The following is a 17,418-nucleotide window of genomic DNA, read 5'->3' as shown; positions in this document are numbered from 1 at the left end:
ACGGCTCTCATTCACTTCCATGTAATTTGTCATGTCGCGTGACTTGGGGCGACACAAGTCACCCCCCCCCCCCCCAGGTCGCGGTAGTGTAAACTGGCTCTTAATCGCCACTGTTTTATTTTTTTTGCTAAATAAACAAAAAGACCAAACATTTTGAAAAGATTTTCTTTGTTTCTGGTATAAGATTTTGTAAATAAATAACTGTTCTTTGTAGATTTGAGTCAAAATGTATTCTGCTACATTTCTTTGTGGAAAATAACTTGAATCGGTGTATTTAGTCTGTAGGAAAGTTATAGAGTCCACAAACTATGATATATATCTGAAAATTGATCAATCCTGATATACTGACTTCTTGAGGCTCAAAAACGTCAGGACAGTACAAATATATCCAAAATTACTTATTATGTAGACAGTCCAAGGTACATAGTAAGAAGTATGTAATTTATGTTTATTTTTTTACATAAGGTCACCAGTGCAGTACGGCGACATCATATAACTGATGTGGTAGCAGTATAGTTTTTGTTTTTTTTTACAAACTTTGGGCCAGATCCACAGCCAGCGGGCTTAACTTAAATCTTCCTATTTAAGTTATACCGCCGCAAAATGTCCACCTAAGTGCCCGATCCACAAAGCACTTACCTATAAATTTTCGGGCGTGTAACTTAAATCTGTCCGGCGCAAGGCGTGCCCAATCTAATGGGGCGAGTACCATTTAAATTAGGCGCGCTCCCGCGCCGGACGTACTGCGCATGCTCCTGACGCGATTTTCCCGACGTGCTTTGCGCGAAGTTACGTTACGCCGAGTTTTGTGAATCGCGCCGGGTAAAAAAAGTTGCGTCGGGAAAAAAAAAGAGATGGCTCTTTGCCTATTGGACTAGAGAGAGACTCTGGGTCAGTGGTCCCCTCTTTTCTCATCAGATGATGGTCTGGTCAATGAAGCCACTCTGAAGAATACAGCCTCCTGGCTGTTTAGACTGTTTAATCCTTCAGTCAGCTTCTGCTCAGACTAGAGCTTTCCCCTCAAAGTGTCTGTTTGTTGGGCCTAGGCATCTACAGAACGACTCCTAGGGATGGAGAGGCATGAAGAAGAATTGGCTGATTCATTTTTGTGGGTAAACACCCATCTGACAATAAGTGTCAGACCTGCTCAGGTACCCTTTCGCTGCTGAACCAGTCATTAACTGCCTTGTAAGACCAAGACAGTCCATCTGTCAGAATACAAACATTGTACAATTGACAGGGGTTCCCTGAGACTTGAAAGTAATGTCAAGGGTTCCTACATGTTAAAGCAGTTGTAAACTGCTGGCCTTTTCTTTTTTTTTTTGGGAACCTGCAAGGTAAAGGTATAATGTGCTAGTATGCATCGCATACTAGCACATTATGTTAAATTTACCTTTAAAACAAAGCCCTTCCAGCGCCGAGAAGTCAGCGCTGCAGAGGCTCCCATCTTCACTCGTCTTGCTTTCCGGTTCACGGATTCTGGCTCTGTGACTGGAGGAGCCGCGATGACGTCACTCCCACGCATGAGCGCAGGACTCGCTGTTCACGGCACGGGTGGCCGTTCCTTCAGAGCGCATGCGCCAGTGATGTCACTGGCTGCATGTAAAGTAACTATTTCCTAACCGGACACTTTTAGGAGATATTTATACTACCTATAGATAAGACTTATTATAGGCTTACCTATAGGTAAAAGCAAAAGATAGAAATTTACTTCTTCTTTAAAAAGTTTGAGACGGCTACATTATTACTTTGTAAGTCATCAACTGGGATTTTAAATGCAAGCAGTGTAAGTACCTGAAATGTACCTGATATCAGCCTCTTGCAGTACCTGTACAGCAGAACTGGAGTGTGAGATGATAAAGCAATATAAGAAGCCAATCAGTTTATAGGCAGGTGCAGTCTGCTTCCCCCCACTGTAGGTGGCGCCTGACCGGAGCAACATCACAGCATGGATAGGAAGTAGGGATGAGCTACGGCGTGTTCGCACAGTGCACGTGCAGAGCCCGCCAGGAAGTCTGCACGGCGCTGCGCTAACTACAGGCAGGGAGACATTTCCCGATCTCTGCAGCCGAGCATCGGGAATATGTCTCCCTGCCTGTGATTAGCGCAGCGCCGTGCAGACTTCCTGGCGGGCTCTGCACGTGGACTGTGCGAACATGCCGGAGCTCATAACTAATAGGAAGTCAGGGAAAACTCAGGTTCCTGGTTCCCGGAGGCAGCATTCCGATTGGCTGCGCTGCATTCAGATGACCCTTGGCAGCCATCATTGAGTCAGCAGAGTCTTAATAAGTCTCTTCCCCCAGGTTTTGGCGCGCTTTTGCATGTGATCTGATTGGCAAGTGGTACCGTTATTCAGTTGTTTTTACCTATTTCATTGGATTGCCTCTATTTTCACAATAAGGGTTATGATATTGTTTCTAGCACTTGAGTAATAGTTATATCAGTCATACAGTATCTTATGTTGTATTTATCGAATACAGTAGATTACACAATAAATGTAATCTTGTTTAAAAAGACATTAAATAAAAACAATTGAAAGGAAAAAAAAAATCTTTAATAAAAATACATTAAAGAAAAATAACATTTCTGATACATTTGTTGTTTTCCAGGAGTTCATAGTATCACAAGGGAACAGGAGAGAAAGGTGAGCATGTCTGTACTACATATACTCTCTACATCCTATTCTTAAGATGTATGTAAACTCTAACAATGAACTTCTCTTTATTGGCTCCATTTTAGTCTGGTGAATAAACCAATAGAAGTTTATTGTTATATCTGTTTAATATGTTCAAAAAATATCCGTTGATCTTGTCAGAAAATCCAAAATGTCCTCCGCACACTTCCTGTGTCATCTTAGGCCTCGTACAGACGAGCAAACATGTACGATGAAAATGGTCCGCCGGACCGTTTTCAGCGTACATGTCTGCCCGGAGATTTCTGTATGATGGCTGTACTCACCATCATACAGAAATCCGCGCGTACTCGATACGCGGCGACGAGGCCGCGACGATGATGCGGCGACGTGCGCGGCCCTGGCAGTTCAATGCTTCCACGCATTTGTCGAAGTCATTCGACGCATGCGAGGGATGGCGGCCGCTTGGACATGTACGGTAGGTCTGTACAGACGACCGAACATATCCGACGGACAGGATTCCAGCGGGCATGTTTCTAAACATGTTTAGAAATATTTGCCCGCTCGAAAAAAGGCCCGGCGGGCAAATGTACGCTGGAATCCTGTCCGCTCGGCTGTACAGACGACCGAACATGTCTGCTGAAACTGGTCCGCGGACCAGTTTCAGCAGACATGTTCGGTCGTCTGTATGGGGCCTTAACCTTGCACACTGGAGCTGATAAACTGTAGTTTATTGGAGTTTGGACGCTTTTTTTAAAAGCCCATAAACTCCACTCTATGTTAGCCTATGTGTCCATGCACACATGGATGTTTTTCAGCTTTAATGAGCGGTGGAGTTTATGGGCTTTTGAGCCCAAAAATCACATTTCAAAAATGCTAATAAAAGCTGAAAAACGTGGCTCACCAGCGTTTTTTGATCCATTGAAAAAAAAAAAAATGAAAACAAAACGCTAAAGCTGAAAAACGCTATTACAAAAACATTGAAAGACTCCCTGCAAAGCTACTGGCGTTTTTATAACATAATTTTAGCCTCCAGTGTGTGGAGCCTTAATGGTGAGTTATTTTCTTTTGTCATAGAAATACTTCATCATCATGCAGAGTGTCTTCTTCCCAGATGAGAGGATCATTGGCCGGTATGGTGTTGTTTTTTTTCTTTTTTTTTCTAATTTTTAAATTCAAGGGTGGCCAGAAGTGGTGTTTAGTAACTGCCTTGTCTCTAATCTGTTCAGCTATGATATAAAAGGCTGTCACGTAAGTCGCTGGACTGAGCCAGAACCAGAGGGAAGCCGAGTTCTGCAGGTCTTCAAGGATGTGAACTTTGAAGGAAATGTCATCTGTTTAGGTGAGTGTATGTTCTTCATATCTGATTTGCAAAGTTCTAGATTGTGTGTATTATATATGTGGTAGTTTTGTTAGCTCTACATGCGTATGTTTTATGGTCAGTTGGAATGGATCGTTTTCAGTAAAGCCAATGCTTTCAGTAGGGTAACCATTACCAGTGGCGGCTGGCGCAAACAAACTGAAAAAAAACCCCATCAATTGCAGCCACTGTACCCACCAAACGCAGCTACTGTGCCATCAAACGCAGCCACTGTGCCCATCAATTATTGCCACTACTGTGCCCCATCAGATGCTGCCAGTGTGCTGATCAATTGCCGCTACTGTGCTCCATCAGATGCTGCATACATGATACACCCCGCCCTCAATTACTTTCCAGTGTACAGCCATGGCCAAAAGTTTTGAGAATGACACAAATACTAATTTTCACAAAGTCTGCTGCCTCAGTTTTTGAGATGGGAAATTGCATATACTCCAGAATGTTTTGAAGAGTGATCAGACGAATTGCAATTAATTGCAAAGTTCCTCTTTGCCATAAAAAAAATTTCCACTGCATTTGTGAAGAAGGCTTCAGGGTGCCCAAGAAAGTCCAGCAAGCGCCAGGACCGTCTCCTAAAGAGGATTCAGCTGCGGGATCGGAGTGCCACCAGTGCAGAGCTTGCTCAGGAATGGCAGCAGGCAGGTGTGAGTGCATGATCGGCACCCACAGTGAGGCGAAGACTTTTGGAAGATGGCCTGGTGTCAAGAGGGGCAGCAAAGAAGCCACTTCTCTCCAAAAAAAACATCATGGACAGATTGATCTTCTGCAGAAAATATGGTGAATGGACTGCTGAGGACTGGTGCAAAGTCATATTCTCCGATGAAGCCTCTTTCCGATTGTTTGGGGCATCAGGAAAAAGGCTTGTCCGGAGAAGAAAAGGTGAGCGCTACCATCAGTCCTGTGTAATGCCAACAGTAAAGCATCCTGAGACCATTCATGTGTGGGGTTGCTTCTCATCCAAGGGAGTGGGCTCACTCACAATTTTGCCCAAAAACACAGCCATGAATAAAGAATGGTACCAAAACACCCTCCAACAGCAACTTCTTCCAACAATCCAACAACAGTTTGGTGAAGAACAATGCATTTTCCAGCACCATGGAGCACCGTGCCATAAGGCAAAAGTGATAACCAAGTGGCTCGGGAACCAAAACGTTGACATTTTGGGTCCATGGCCTGGAAACTCCCCAGATCTTAATCCCATTGAGAACTTGTGGTCAATCCTCAAGAGGCGGGTGGACAAACAAAAACCCACTAATTCTGACAAACTCCAAGAAGTGATTATGAAAGAATGGGTTGCTATCAGTCAGGAATTGGTCCAGAAGTTGATTGAGAGCATGCCCAGTCGAATTGCAGAGGTCCTGAAAAAGAAGGGCCAACACTGCAAATACTGACTCTTTGCATAAATGTCATGTAATTGTCGATAAAAGCCTTTGAAACGTATGAAGTGCGTGTAATTATATTTCACTACATCACAGAAACAACTGAAACAAAGATCTAAAAGCAGTTTAGCAGCAAACTTTGTGAAAACTAATATTTGTGTCATTCTCAAAACTTTTGGCCACAACATTGCACATTTTCTCCCCCTATATATAATATGAGATTATTGATATTATACCTTGTGGGATTTCATACATCTGCAGATCACAGATTCAATATAATATATTATATACTGTGCATTGGATACGATACACCTGCATATTGCAAAACTAATACACTGCGCTATACATTGTACTTATTAATATTATACCTTGTCTATTACACACACATCTGCAGATCACAGAGCCCATACAATGAATTACACAATCTGCATTGGATTCTGTGCATCTGCAGATCGCAGAGCCAGCCAGTACATAGAATCACATGGGGTTCCTTACATCTGAAGATCAAAGATCAAATACATTATATAATATACACAGTGCATGTGATTCTATACAGACCACAGATCCAATACATTATAGTATATACTGTGCATTAGATCCCATACATCTACAGACCACAGATCCAATACATTATATTATATCTGTACATGGGATTCTTTGTATCTGCAGATCACTGGGCTAATGCAATACATTATGCACTGTGCATTGGACTCTATACATCTGCAGATCACAGAACCTATACAATATATTACACATTCTGCGATTCTGCAGATTGCAGAGCCAGCCAGTACAATCACAGTGCATGGGATTCCATACAACTGCAGATCACAGATCCAATACATTATATTATACACTGTGCATTGGATTTTATACATCTGCAGACCACAGATCCAATACATTATACAGCATTATATCTGTATATGCGATTCTATGTATCTGCAGATTACTGAGCTAATGCAATACATTATACACTGCTCATTAAATTCTATACATCTGCACATCACACAGAGACAATACAATATATACACTGTGCATGGGATTCTATATATCTGCAGGTCACCAAGTGATCGGGTAAATGGAATAGCCATTTATTTTTTTTTGTTTCATATGAATAGCCATTTATTTAATCAAACATTTATTCACGACTGTCAAAGCATGTGTTTCTGATGTGTATGTCTGTATGTGTATATATATATATATATATATATATATATATATATATATATATGTGTGTGTGTGTATATGTATATATATATATATGTGTATATATATATATATATATATATATATATATATATATATATTAGTTGTGTGTGTTATCTTAAACTCAATGGTTCGAAAACAGAACTTCTCCTGTTTCACGCTAACCGGAAAAATGACCCCGCGTCAACATGGACTCCCCCACCCATTCTAGGTAAAACTATCACCCCTAGCACCAAAGTCAAAAGTCTCGGAGTCATTTTCGATACCTACATGACAATGGATGCACAAATAGGGTCAGTAGTCAGCGGATCCCACCATCTGCTGCGCCTACTACGCAGACTCACGCCCTTTATCCCGAAAGAGGACATTGCAGTCGTGGTGGGAACAATCATCAATTCCAGACTCGACTACACAAATGCCCTCTATCTAGGACTCCCCAAATACCAAATCACTCGTCTGCAAGTCGTTCAAAATACGGCCGCTCGACTAGTGACTGGGAAAAAAACATGGGAATCAATCTCACCTTCACTGAGATCCCTTCATTGGTTGCCAGTAAAAGACAGAATCACTTTCAAGGCACTCTGTCTAATACATAAGTGTATTCAAGGCAACGCCCCCCAATATCTATGCGAAAAAATAAAAGCCCATAACCCCAATCGCATTCTGCGATCCACCAATCAAAACCTCCTCCAGATACCCAAAGCCAGATACAAGTCCAAAGGAGATCGAAGATTTGCAGTCCAGGGACCTCGCCTGTGGAATGCACTACCAACCACCATCCGACTGGAGTCGGACCACTTGGCCTTCAGGAGAAAGATTAAAACCCATCTCTTCTGAGGTCAAGGGGTTCCTTACCCATGAAATGGATACAGCGCCCAGAGGCGATTCAGTTCGCATGTGTTGCGCTTTACAAGTCTTTCTCTCTCTCTACTATTGCAGGTTCAACCCTGTTGCAGTAATTTGTCAAACTGCAGCTAATTGGATTAAAGAAATTAACAATCAACAGGATCCTGTTTTCCAGGACCAACTTTTTGGGGGAACACTTATAACCATTGTCTTCCTCTTTACTTGTATGTATTGATGCCCTAGAACAAGTCCTGAAACAAATGTCCAGAATGACTCTTGTTGCTGTCAATATGTGCAGAATCGTATGGCTAAAAGCCTGGACACCTGAACCTGCCTTTAAAACACACCTCACTCATTTGCCATTTGAAGAGAGGCACTTGGCAAGTTCAGGCCTGTGCCTCTTCTATAGGAAGAGCACCCGATGGCTTTCCCCAGGGTTCATCTTTAAAGCCAGAATCCAGACCCTCCTTTTAGTGCAAGACTTGGAACACAAAGTTCACAGAGTCTACCCTACCCCAAACCTTTTTCACAATAAAAGGACACCATCACTCTTATGTCACAAACCTTTTTGCTCAATTGGTGGTTTCAAATAACTGCAAAATTGGAGTTTTAATCTCTACCTTTTCACTACTTTATTCTTTCAAACCAGCCAAGATCTGCCCAAAGACAGTCAGGTACACAGACTGCCCTGACTTTTGTCTCAGGGAGTGGTCATTCCAGATGCTCTGGAGGACAAGATTAAATTATTTTATTCAAATGGTCTGTTCATGGTAGAGAAGCCCAGTGTGGATATATGTCCTATTCTGGACCTAAAATAGTACCCTGTTGTGTTTTGCATGGAATCTGCAAGGACAGTAATTGGTTGTCAGAGACCAGAAGAATATCTGGCATTAATATACTGTACATTCAAGGTACTACTTACATGTTCCGATTTACTCGGCCTATCCTGTGTATTCACAAAGGTGCTTGCACCCCTACTTATCCCCCTGACCTGGATGCCATAAGTTCTTAAAAGAGTATCTGTAAGACCTTCTTCTGAAGGATTCCTCTTTTCTCCAAAATAATCTGCAAATGCCCAATAGACTACCCTCTTCAGGCCTTCAGCCGGGTAATTACTTTCAAAAGTCTGCCCTCCCGCCTTCCCTTTGTCAAGAATACTTAGGCCTCATTCTGGACACAGCCCAGGAAATTTTTTACTTCCAGCAAACAAACTTGCCTCCCTAAGATCACATGCTCAGACCTTAAGATCAAAAAGACATCCCTCAGTGAGATTCTCCATGAGGCCCCTGGGCCTTACGGTAACCTCATTTTTCACTCAGTTGCAATCAAGGCCCCTTAAACACAACATTATGTTGGCCTTGAATACACACACTCATTTTCTCAGATTTTTCCTATGCCTCTCTCCAGTCAAGCACAGAACTCCCTAGCTTAGTGGATTTCCAAGTCAGCCTTAGAAAATGGGGAAAGTCATTACTTAAACCCTTGCCTCTGTTCTTGTGTTACTCTGCATTGACAACTTACACACAGGATCTATGAATATCCAGCCTGTGTCCTGTTCCAAACTCCAAGATATTAAATTTGCAGGCAAGTTGAAAAACCTATTTTTTGTCTTTCAGTTTTCCACCACCCAGGAAGTTACCAAGAAACCCAGCTGCCTGACCATAAAATCCTTTTTTTTATCTCTCTTCCTTTAGATCAACAGCGGTCTTGGTTGCTTCGTCAAACAGAGCTTGACACCCGCTTCTTGCGTGAGCTTAATGTTCTGGACTACAGCCTGCTACTAGGATTTCAGCCTCTACATGCTGACGAGAAGAGCCAAAACTGGTCCTTAGCCAACCTCATTGTTCGCACTAAAAGGTGACCAGAGACAACAAATGTGTGGGAAAGGAATTGTCAATTAAATTGAAAGTACAGTATACTTTGGATTATTAGTATTTATGTTAAAATAATTTTTTAATGTGATTTTCATAGTTTTACAAACTATTGGGACATCGACACAATTCTAATCTTTTTGGCTCTATACACCACCACAATGGATTTGAAACAAACAAGATGTGCTTTAACTGTAGACTTTCAGCTTTAATGTGAGGGTATTTACATCCAAATCAGGTGAATGGTGTAGGAATTACAACAGTTTGTATATGTGCCTCACACTTTTTAAGGGACCAAAAGTAATGGGACAATTGGCTGCTCAGCTGTTCCATGGCCAGGTGTGTGTTATTTCCTCATTATCCCATTTACAAGAATCAGATAAAAGGTCCAGAGTTCATTGCAAGTGTGCTATTTGCATTTGGAATCTGTTGCTATCAACTCTCAATATGAGATCCAAAGAGCTGTCACTATCAGTGAAGCAAGCCATCAGAGAGATAGCATAAACATTAGGTGTGGCCAAACCAACTGCTTGGAACATCCTTAAAAAAGAATGCACCGGTGAGCTCAGCAACACCAAAAGACCCGGAAGACCACGGAAAACAACTGTGGTGGATGACCGAAGAATTCTTTCCCTGGTGAAGAAAACACCCTTCACAACAGTTGGCCAGATCAAAAACACTCTCCAAGAGGTAAGTGTATGTGTGTCAAAGTCAACAATCAAGAGAAGACTTCACCAGAGTGAATACAGAGGGCCCACAACAAGATGTAAACCATTGGTGAGCCTCAAAAACAGGAAGGCCAGATTAGAGTTTGCCAAACAACATCTAAAAAAGCCTTCACAATTCTGGAACAACATCCTATGGACAGATGAGAACAAGATCAACTTGTACCAGAGTGATGGGAAGAGAAGAGTATGGAGAAAGAAAGGAACTTCTCATGATCCAAAGCATACCACTCCCAATCAGTGAAGCATGGTGGTGGTAGTGTCATAGCGTGGGCATGTATGGCTGCCAATGGAACTGGTTTTCTTGTATTTATTGATGATGTGACTGCTGACAAAAGCAGCAGGATGAATTCTGAAGTGTTTCGGGCAATATTATTATTGGCTCATATTCAGCCAAATGCTTCAGAACTCATTGGACGGCTTTCACAGTGCAGATGGACAATGACACGAAGCATACTGCAAAAACAACCAAAGAGTTTTTTAAGGGAAAGAAGTGGAATGTTATGCAATGGTCAAGTCAATCACCTGACCTGAATCCGATTGAGCATGCATTTCACTTGCTGAAGACAAAACTGAAGGGAAAATGCTCTAAGAACAAGCAGGAACTGAAGACAGTTGCAGTAGAGGCCTGGCAGAACATCACCAGGGATAAAACCCAGTGTCTGGTGATGTCTATGCGTTCCAGACTTCAGGCTGTAATTGACTGCAACGGATTTGCAACCAATTATTAAAAAGTGAAAGTTTGATTTATGATTGTTAATCTGTCCCATTTACTTTTGGTCCCTTAAAAAGTGAGAGGCACATATACAAACTGTTGTAATTCCTACACCGTTCACCTGATTTGGATGTAAATACCCTCAAATTAAAGCTGAAAGTCTACAGTTAAAGCACATATTGTTTGTTTCATTTCAAATCCATTGTGGTGGTGTATAGAGCCAAAAAAATTAGAATTGTGTCAATGTCCAAATATTTATGGACCTGACTGTATATACAGTAAACGTTTATGGGGGACTGTATCAAATGCTTTTGCAAAATCCAGATACACCATGTCTAGGGGCCTTCATTTATCTAGATGGCAGCTCACCATCTTCATGAATCCATTCTGATTACTGCTAATGAGATCGTTATCATTACTAAAATCTTGTATATAGTCCCTTATCATTCTCCAAGAGCTTGCATACAATTGATGTTAGGCTAACTGGTCTGTAATTCCCAGGGATGTATCTTGGCCCTTTTTTAAATATTGGTGATACATTGGCTTTTCTCCAATCAGCTGGTACGATTCCAGCCAGTAGATTGTTCGTAAAAATTAGGAACAATGGTCTGGCAATTACTTCCTTAAGGACCCCCGGGTGCAAGCCATCTGGTCCCGGTGACTTATTAATGTTAAAGCGGTTGTAAACCCAGAAATAAGACAACGGTGTATTCCTTTTGGCAAATATCTCCTAAACCGTGTAGGTTTAGGAGATATTGCAAACACCTACAGGTAAGCCTTAATCTAGGCTTACCTGTAGGTGTAACTTCAAAGAGAGGGTTTACAACCACTTTTTCAAGAGTTTTTAACTCTATTTCCAATTCTGTCTTCTGTTAGCCATGAGAATAAACATTGCAGGTTTGGTTACTAAAGCCCCCCGATTCCCTCGTGAAGACTGAGGAGAAGAATAAATTCAATACCTTCGCCATCTCTTCATCCTTATTAACCAGATTCCCTTCATCATTCTTTATGGGACCAATATGATCTGACCTCCCTTACTATTTTTTTTTTTTACTCTCCTCCGCTATGTGCCTTTCATAAAATGCCCCGTATCTCCACATCCGTGATCAGGTCTGTATTGTTGATAATCAGTAGGTCTAGTAACGCTTTGTTTCTAGTTGGTGAATTCAAACAGTTAGGATGTCCAAAAGCAATCCAAGTGAGAGGTGGGCAACAGCCAATAATAGAACCAAGAAGGGACCAGGAACCATCTGTAACACATTACTAGTTCGGTCTAAGTGTGTTCGTCCGAGCACTTATACACTGCCCAACAAGAATTATCTTGCCTTTGTGACTGTGTAAGGTGAAGAGATGAGCTTGGGCTATGTTAAATAAAGGACTGTGAAGCAAAAAAAAAGGTCAGTGCCTATCAATGCAGCCTCACTAGTGCCATGAATGCAGCCTCACTAGTGCCATCAGTACAGCCGGGAGGGGGGCTGGACGAGCGCAGACAGATTATATACAGGAGAATCTCCTGTTTACTTTTCGGCCTCTTTAATACAAAGTCCAGCCTCTTATGATAGGCAGAACAGTTGTCCAATGCCAGCCCAGGAGACGGGACTTCCTATTAGAGGCCGCCGATTAAATAGTAGATTCTCCTGTATGTAATCTGTTGCCACAAGGATTTTATATATATATATATATATATATATATATATATATATATATATATATATACACACACAAATTATCGGTGGGTAAACTGGAACACGGGCCGGACTTTGGACATGCCTGCTATATGGCTAACATAGCATATGAAGGTCTGGAAGGTGCCACAATGCACAGCCCAGCACCTGAAGGCCACATGCCAGGCTAGTCCCACACATCCTGCACAGCGGGGTCCAGGTAAGCCCCCAAAATGAAAAAAAAGAGGAACTGCCAATCTGGATAGCTGCTATATAGAAATCAGCTCAAACAGTGGAGTAGTGGGAAATCTCGATTGAAGACACTGAGGAAAAAAAAAAATGTACAAATCGAAGGCCAGCAAAAATATGTTGTTTCGGCAAGGCTGACAACTTTTCTGTTTGCCAGTGTCCCAACTTTCTGTAGGTGGCAGTAGAACCCAACTGTTTATGAATTCCTGTGCTCCTTGATGGACAATGTAGAAGGACAGGTCTACTGTAATCTGTATGGCTCTGTAGATGATCATTGTGCATGTTGATGATAAACATAAAGAGGGTTATTTATTAAAGGAAAATCCACTTTGCACTACAAGTGCACTTGGAAGTGCAGTCACTGTAGATCTGAGGGGGACATGCAAGGAAAATAAAAAACAGCATTTTAGCTTCCACATGATTGGATGATAAAAATCGGCAGATCTTCCACTCAGATCTACAGCGATTGCACTTCCAAGTGCACTTTCAGTGCACTTGTAGTGCAAAGTGGATTTGCCTTTAATAAATAACCCCCACAGTGTTATAAGAAGATAAATGTGGATAAAAAAAAAAAAAAAACATAAAAACATGGTAGAGGTGAAATAACAGGCTCTGCTACTAACAGGAAAAAATTACTTTTAGCGCTCCTGTGATAACCAAATGCTGGTCCATCTCAATTAGGTGTGTAAACTAATCCTTGAAATTGTATTTTTTTTTCATTAATATTTGCAGACACCAACTTATTGATATTATTTAGACACCTTTTTACATTTATTTCTGTAAAGTAAACTAGAGATTTTCTTTAGAATTATATTCTTTTTAGTCACATTGGAGCTCATCTAGGTTTAGCCAATTGCTATAAGCAGAGAATATAATAAAGTGTGATTTTTCAGGTCTGTAAATGGGACTGGCAGTCCTACTACATCTCACTGTGCCTCTGTTCCTGGCACCGTAGAAGAGGAAGGCGATTCTGTGGATAAAGAGGATAACAGCACAGATTGTAGCGGCACCCCAGAAGTGACATCTGCCAGACGTCAGACCATGCAGAAGATTGGGCAGCAAGTCAGCACAGTATCTGACATATCTGATGTTGTGGCGCAAAACCGTCGCTTGCTGCCAAACTACAGGAACCCTTTGCATGTGATGGATGGGCCAGAGCAAAGATACTTTGTTGGCATCATTGACATATTCACTGTGTATGGCTTAAGGAAAAAGCTGGAGCATCTTTGGAAGAGCATGCGTTACCGTGGACAGGAGTTCTCCACCGTCAGCCCTTACCGTTATTCACAAAGGCTGTGTCGTTGGGTGGAAACCCACACTGTGTAATGGTCGGCCGCTTTGACATGGAGGACAGTCAGGGTTGAACAGCAGCACTAGGTCTATGTGTGCAATATAACCCTCTTTTATAGACCTTTGTTCATTTGGCTCATGTTATTTATTACTGTGTACATTTAAGGCTGCGTTGGTCATTGAAGGCAATATGTAGAGCTTTTACCACAATTGGAGGACTGCAGAGGGAGATGATGGCTGTGTGTTACCAAAATGGCAGAGAATCTTGCAATTCCTCGCTGTACCTCCTGCTTCTTCTATACATCGCTTCTAGTGCTGACTTTTCACACAAGTACCCAAGTGGGGGTCATACAGGTGCTACCAAACTGTACATTTTAAATTATTTGTATTGCGTATACCCCCACTGCCTAGTCAGTGCCTTATGGTACATTAAATACAGCCATGTCTGTCACTTCCAACATTCATGCCCGCTATTTACAATGTCCGGGCACTGAAGGCAATACGTATTTGTACAGAGCACTCTTCTGGGTTGCCCCCACCCGTGCCTTGAACAAATTCAGTGTAACAGCATGTAGTTGCTAGATTTTAGATGCCTTTTTGCAAAAAACAATGTGTGTGTGTGTGTATATAATTTAATAAAAAAAGAAAAAAAATACATACATATAACAATGAAAATGCATGACTGTAGAATGCATGAGTGTAGAACTGATGAAAGAATCCCCTGAATATCAAACTTTTTTATGGCTGGTAGAATTGTTATTTTATTTACTTCCATCACAAAAACATTAAATTGTTTTCTTGCAATGGTATATTAACCGATAACATATTATTATCCAGATTTTTTAAAACATTGAATTTCTGCATTTTAAAATGTACAACTTGGATTTCTTATGCTGTGCCTGTATGCATGTACAATAGCAAAAATATTTAAACCCAACTGAACTTTGTCTTAATACATTCCAGATGCATCAGAATAAAGGTTTGAAAAGTTTGTCTGTTTTCTTTAGAAAGTGGCCAGACCCGGAGTAGGACATTTTGTCCCCTGGCTGCAAGCTGTAGAGAAGGACCATTGCTGTGTGTGTGTGGAGGCAGCGGTATCTCTGCAGCATTCTGAAATAAAGTTTTTTTTGCTATCCCTACGATTGCCTATTTGAAATGAACACAACTTTACCCTTTTCTAAGCTCAGTTGGCACCCTCTTCTCTTTAACCACTTCAATACAGGGCATTTTCATCCCCTTACTGCCCAGGCCAGCTTTCAGCGCTGTCACACTTTGAATGACAATTGTGCGGTCATGCGACATTGTACCCAAATTACATTTTGATAATTTTCTTCCCACAAATAGAGATTTCTTTTGGTTGTATTTGATCACCTCTGCGTTTTTATTTTTTTGTGCTATAAACAAAAAAATATTTTGAAAAAATCAAACTTTTTGCTATAATAAATATCCAATTTTTTTTTTTTTTCCTCAGTTTGGGCCGATATGTATTCTTCTACATATATTTGGTAAAAAAAAAAATCGCAATAAGCGTACATTGATTTGCACAAAAGTTATAGCATCTACAAAATAGGGCATAGATTTATGGCATTTTTATTATTATTGTTTTTTTTTACTACTAATGGTGGCGATCTGCTATTTTTTATCGTGACTGACATTGCGGCAGACATATCGGACACTTTTGACACTATTTTGGGACCATTCACATTTATACTGCGATCAGTGCTATAAAAATGCACTAATTACTGTATAAATGTGACTGGCAGGGAAGGGGTTAACACTGGGGGGCAATCAAGGGGTTAATTGTGTGTCCTAGGGAGTGATTCTAACTGTATGGGAAGGGGACTGATGAGAGGAGGTGACCGATCGTTGTTCCAATATACAAGGAACATACGATCAGTTCGCCTCTTCCCTGACAGGACGTGATCTGTGTTTACATACACAGATCCACGTCCCTGCTGTGTGAACAGCAATCGCAGGTGCCTGCACGCGCATCGGGACCACAGTGATGCGGGCGAGCGCGCATATGACGTCCGCCTGGAGGGTTCCCGCTGCTGTCATTCTACAATACGGCGGTAGGGAACTGATTCATAAACCAACCCTATTGCATACTATATAAATTAGGGGTGCTCATCTTTACTGGTCTCGTGATCCGATTATCCTGTCCACGATTCGATTCTGCAATGCATCACGATTACTGTGCATGGTTTAAAAACTTTATCCAAAATTTCAGTTTTTCTCCAGTGTCAGAGGGGTGGATGGGATCAGAGGCAGAGGGATGATGGTGTAGTGGAAGATGGGATCAGTGACACTGGCACTCACCTGCTCTCAGCGTCAGTCAATTCCCTCTCCTCCATGCTGCTCAGTGTGTTATCTCCTTCCTGTCTCCAGTGAAACCTCTCCTGATGTCGGGTCTCCTTGAGCTCCTCCCCCTTGCACTGTACTGGCCCTCGGCTTATCAGCTGACTTTCTTCTTCAGTGAAGGGGAGCGGGCTTTATCCACCATGCAGGCTCTGCCTCGGTTTCTCCCGGAGCGACGGATGACATCATCAGACATCGATTCGGCCGACTCGCAGCATCGTCAACGGCTCAATCGCAATGCACCCATTTTATTCAACACCCTTTATATAAAAATCATCAGCTTCCAATCAGATTAATCCATTTCAAGAGTTTAAAGTTTGAATCTAGGTCGCTTTGAGCAACAGACTTAATTTAATAGTATATTCCAGCCATTATTGAAAATTGGGTACTCTGTACTCAATAAGCTCGGTATTGTTGTAGAACATCGGTCCACACAGTTATTTGGGAACCGCTTGTGTAATCCAGAAGTGTTTTTAAACACAGCAAGCTGGAGTCTCCTACCTGTATCTTACCCACATACAGAAAGCCTCATCTGTAAAAGTCTATAGGAGTTAGAGCATCAGCCTTGTCTATCACTGCAGTGAACAGTCTCAGCGGCCGCTGCTATCCGCGCTCAAATCCGCAGCAGCAGGAATTAGCAGATTTCTACCAGATTTCTCGCAATTTGAACAGTACCTAATCTACCCCACTTTCTGTAGAATCTGGCTCTGGTAGACTAGGGTTGGTGTAAACGTTTATTTAAGAAGCCTCTAAAATACTTTGGTTAGGCTGAACAGAGCATGACTGAGGCCTTCAACCACAGACAGAGGATCTAACCCTTCCTTTATCTATCTGAAAGCTTCTACATACATTACATACACAAAATTCAAACCATAACAAGGAAAACACTGGATTTTGTTTCACTACAATTTTTATTATTACTAAAAATGTTTAAAAATGACAAGTTTGTTTCCTAAAAAAGTTGTAAATGGACCAAAAGTGAAGAGTTCTCATAATTTATCCCAAAGAGCTGCAAGTGAAACATGCATTGCCTGCAAGTAGGAGGCTTTCAAGAGGTAATGTAACACAGTGTGCTTGTTGATAAAACGACGGCATTAACACTAGGTTT

General features: G+C 41.6%; 1 protein-coding gene across 1 annotated transcript in view; it reads left to right on the top strand.

Moving 5' to 3' along the window:
- Positions 1–14,943, top strand: part of PIP5KL1 (phosphatidylinositol-4-phosphate 5-kinase like 1) — a 37,408-nt gene extending 22,465 nt beyond the window's left edge. Inside the window, 5 exon segments of the mRNA XM_040324803.1 lie at positions 2,610–2,644; positions 3,710–3,765; positions 3,862–3,974; positions 9,133–9,295; positions 13,556–14,943. Of these exon segments, the coding sequence (XP_040180737.1) occupies positions 2,610–2,644; positions 3,710–3,765; positions 3,862–3,974; positions 9,133–9,295; positions 13,556–13,988 (800 nt within the window). The 3' untranslated portion in view covers positions 13,989–14,943.
- Positions 14,944–17,418: the final 2,475 nt, after the last annotated feature.

Source organism: Rana temporaria, chromosome 9, assembly GCF_905171775.1.
Source record: "Rana temporaria chromosome 9, aRanTem1.1, whole genome shotgun sequence".
In the NCBI taxonomy this organism is placed as follows: domain Eukaryota; kingdom Metazoa; phylum Chordata; class Amphibia; order Anura; family Ranidae; genus Rana; species Rana temporaria.
This window is presented reverse-complemented; position numbering and strand designations above follow the sequence as displayed.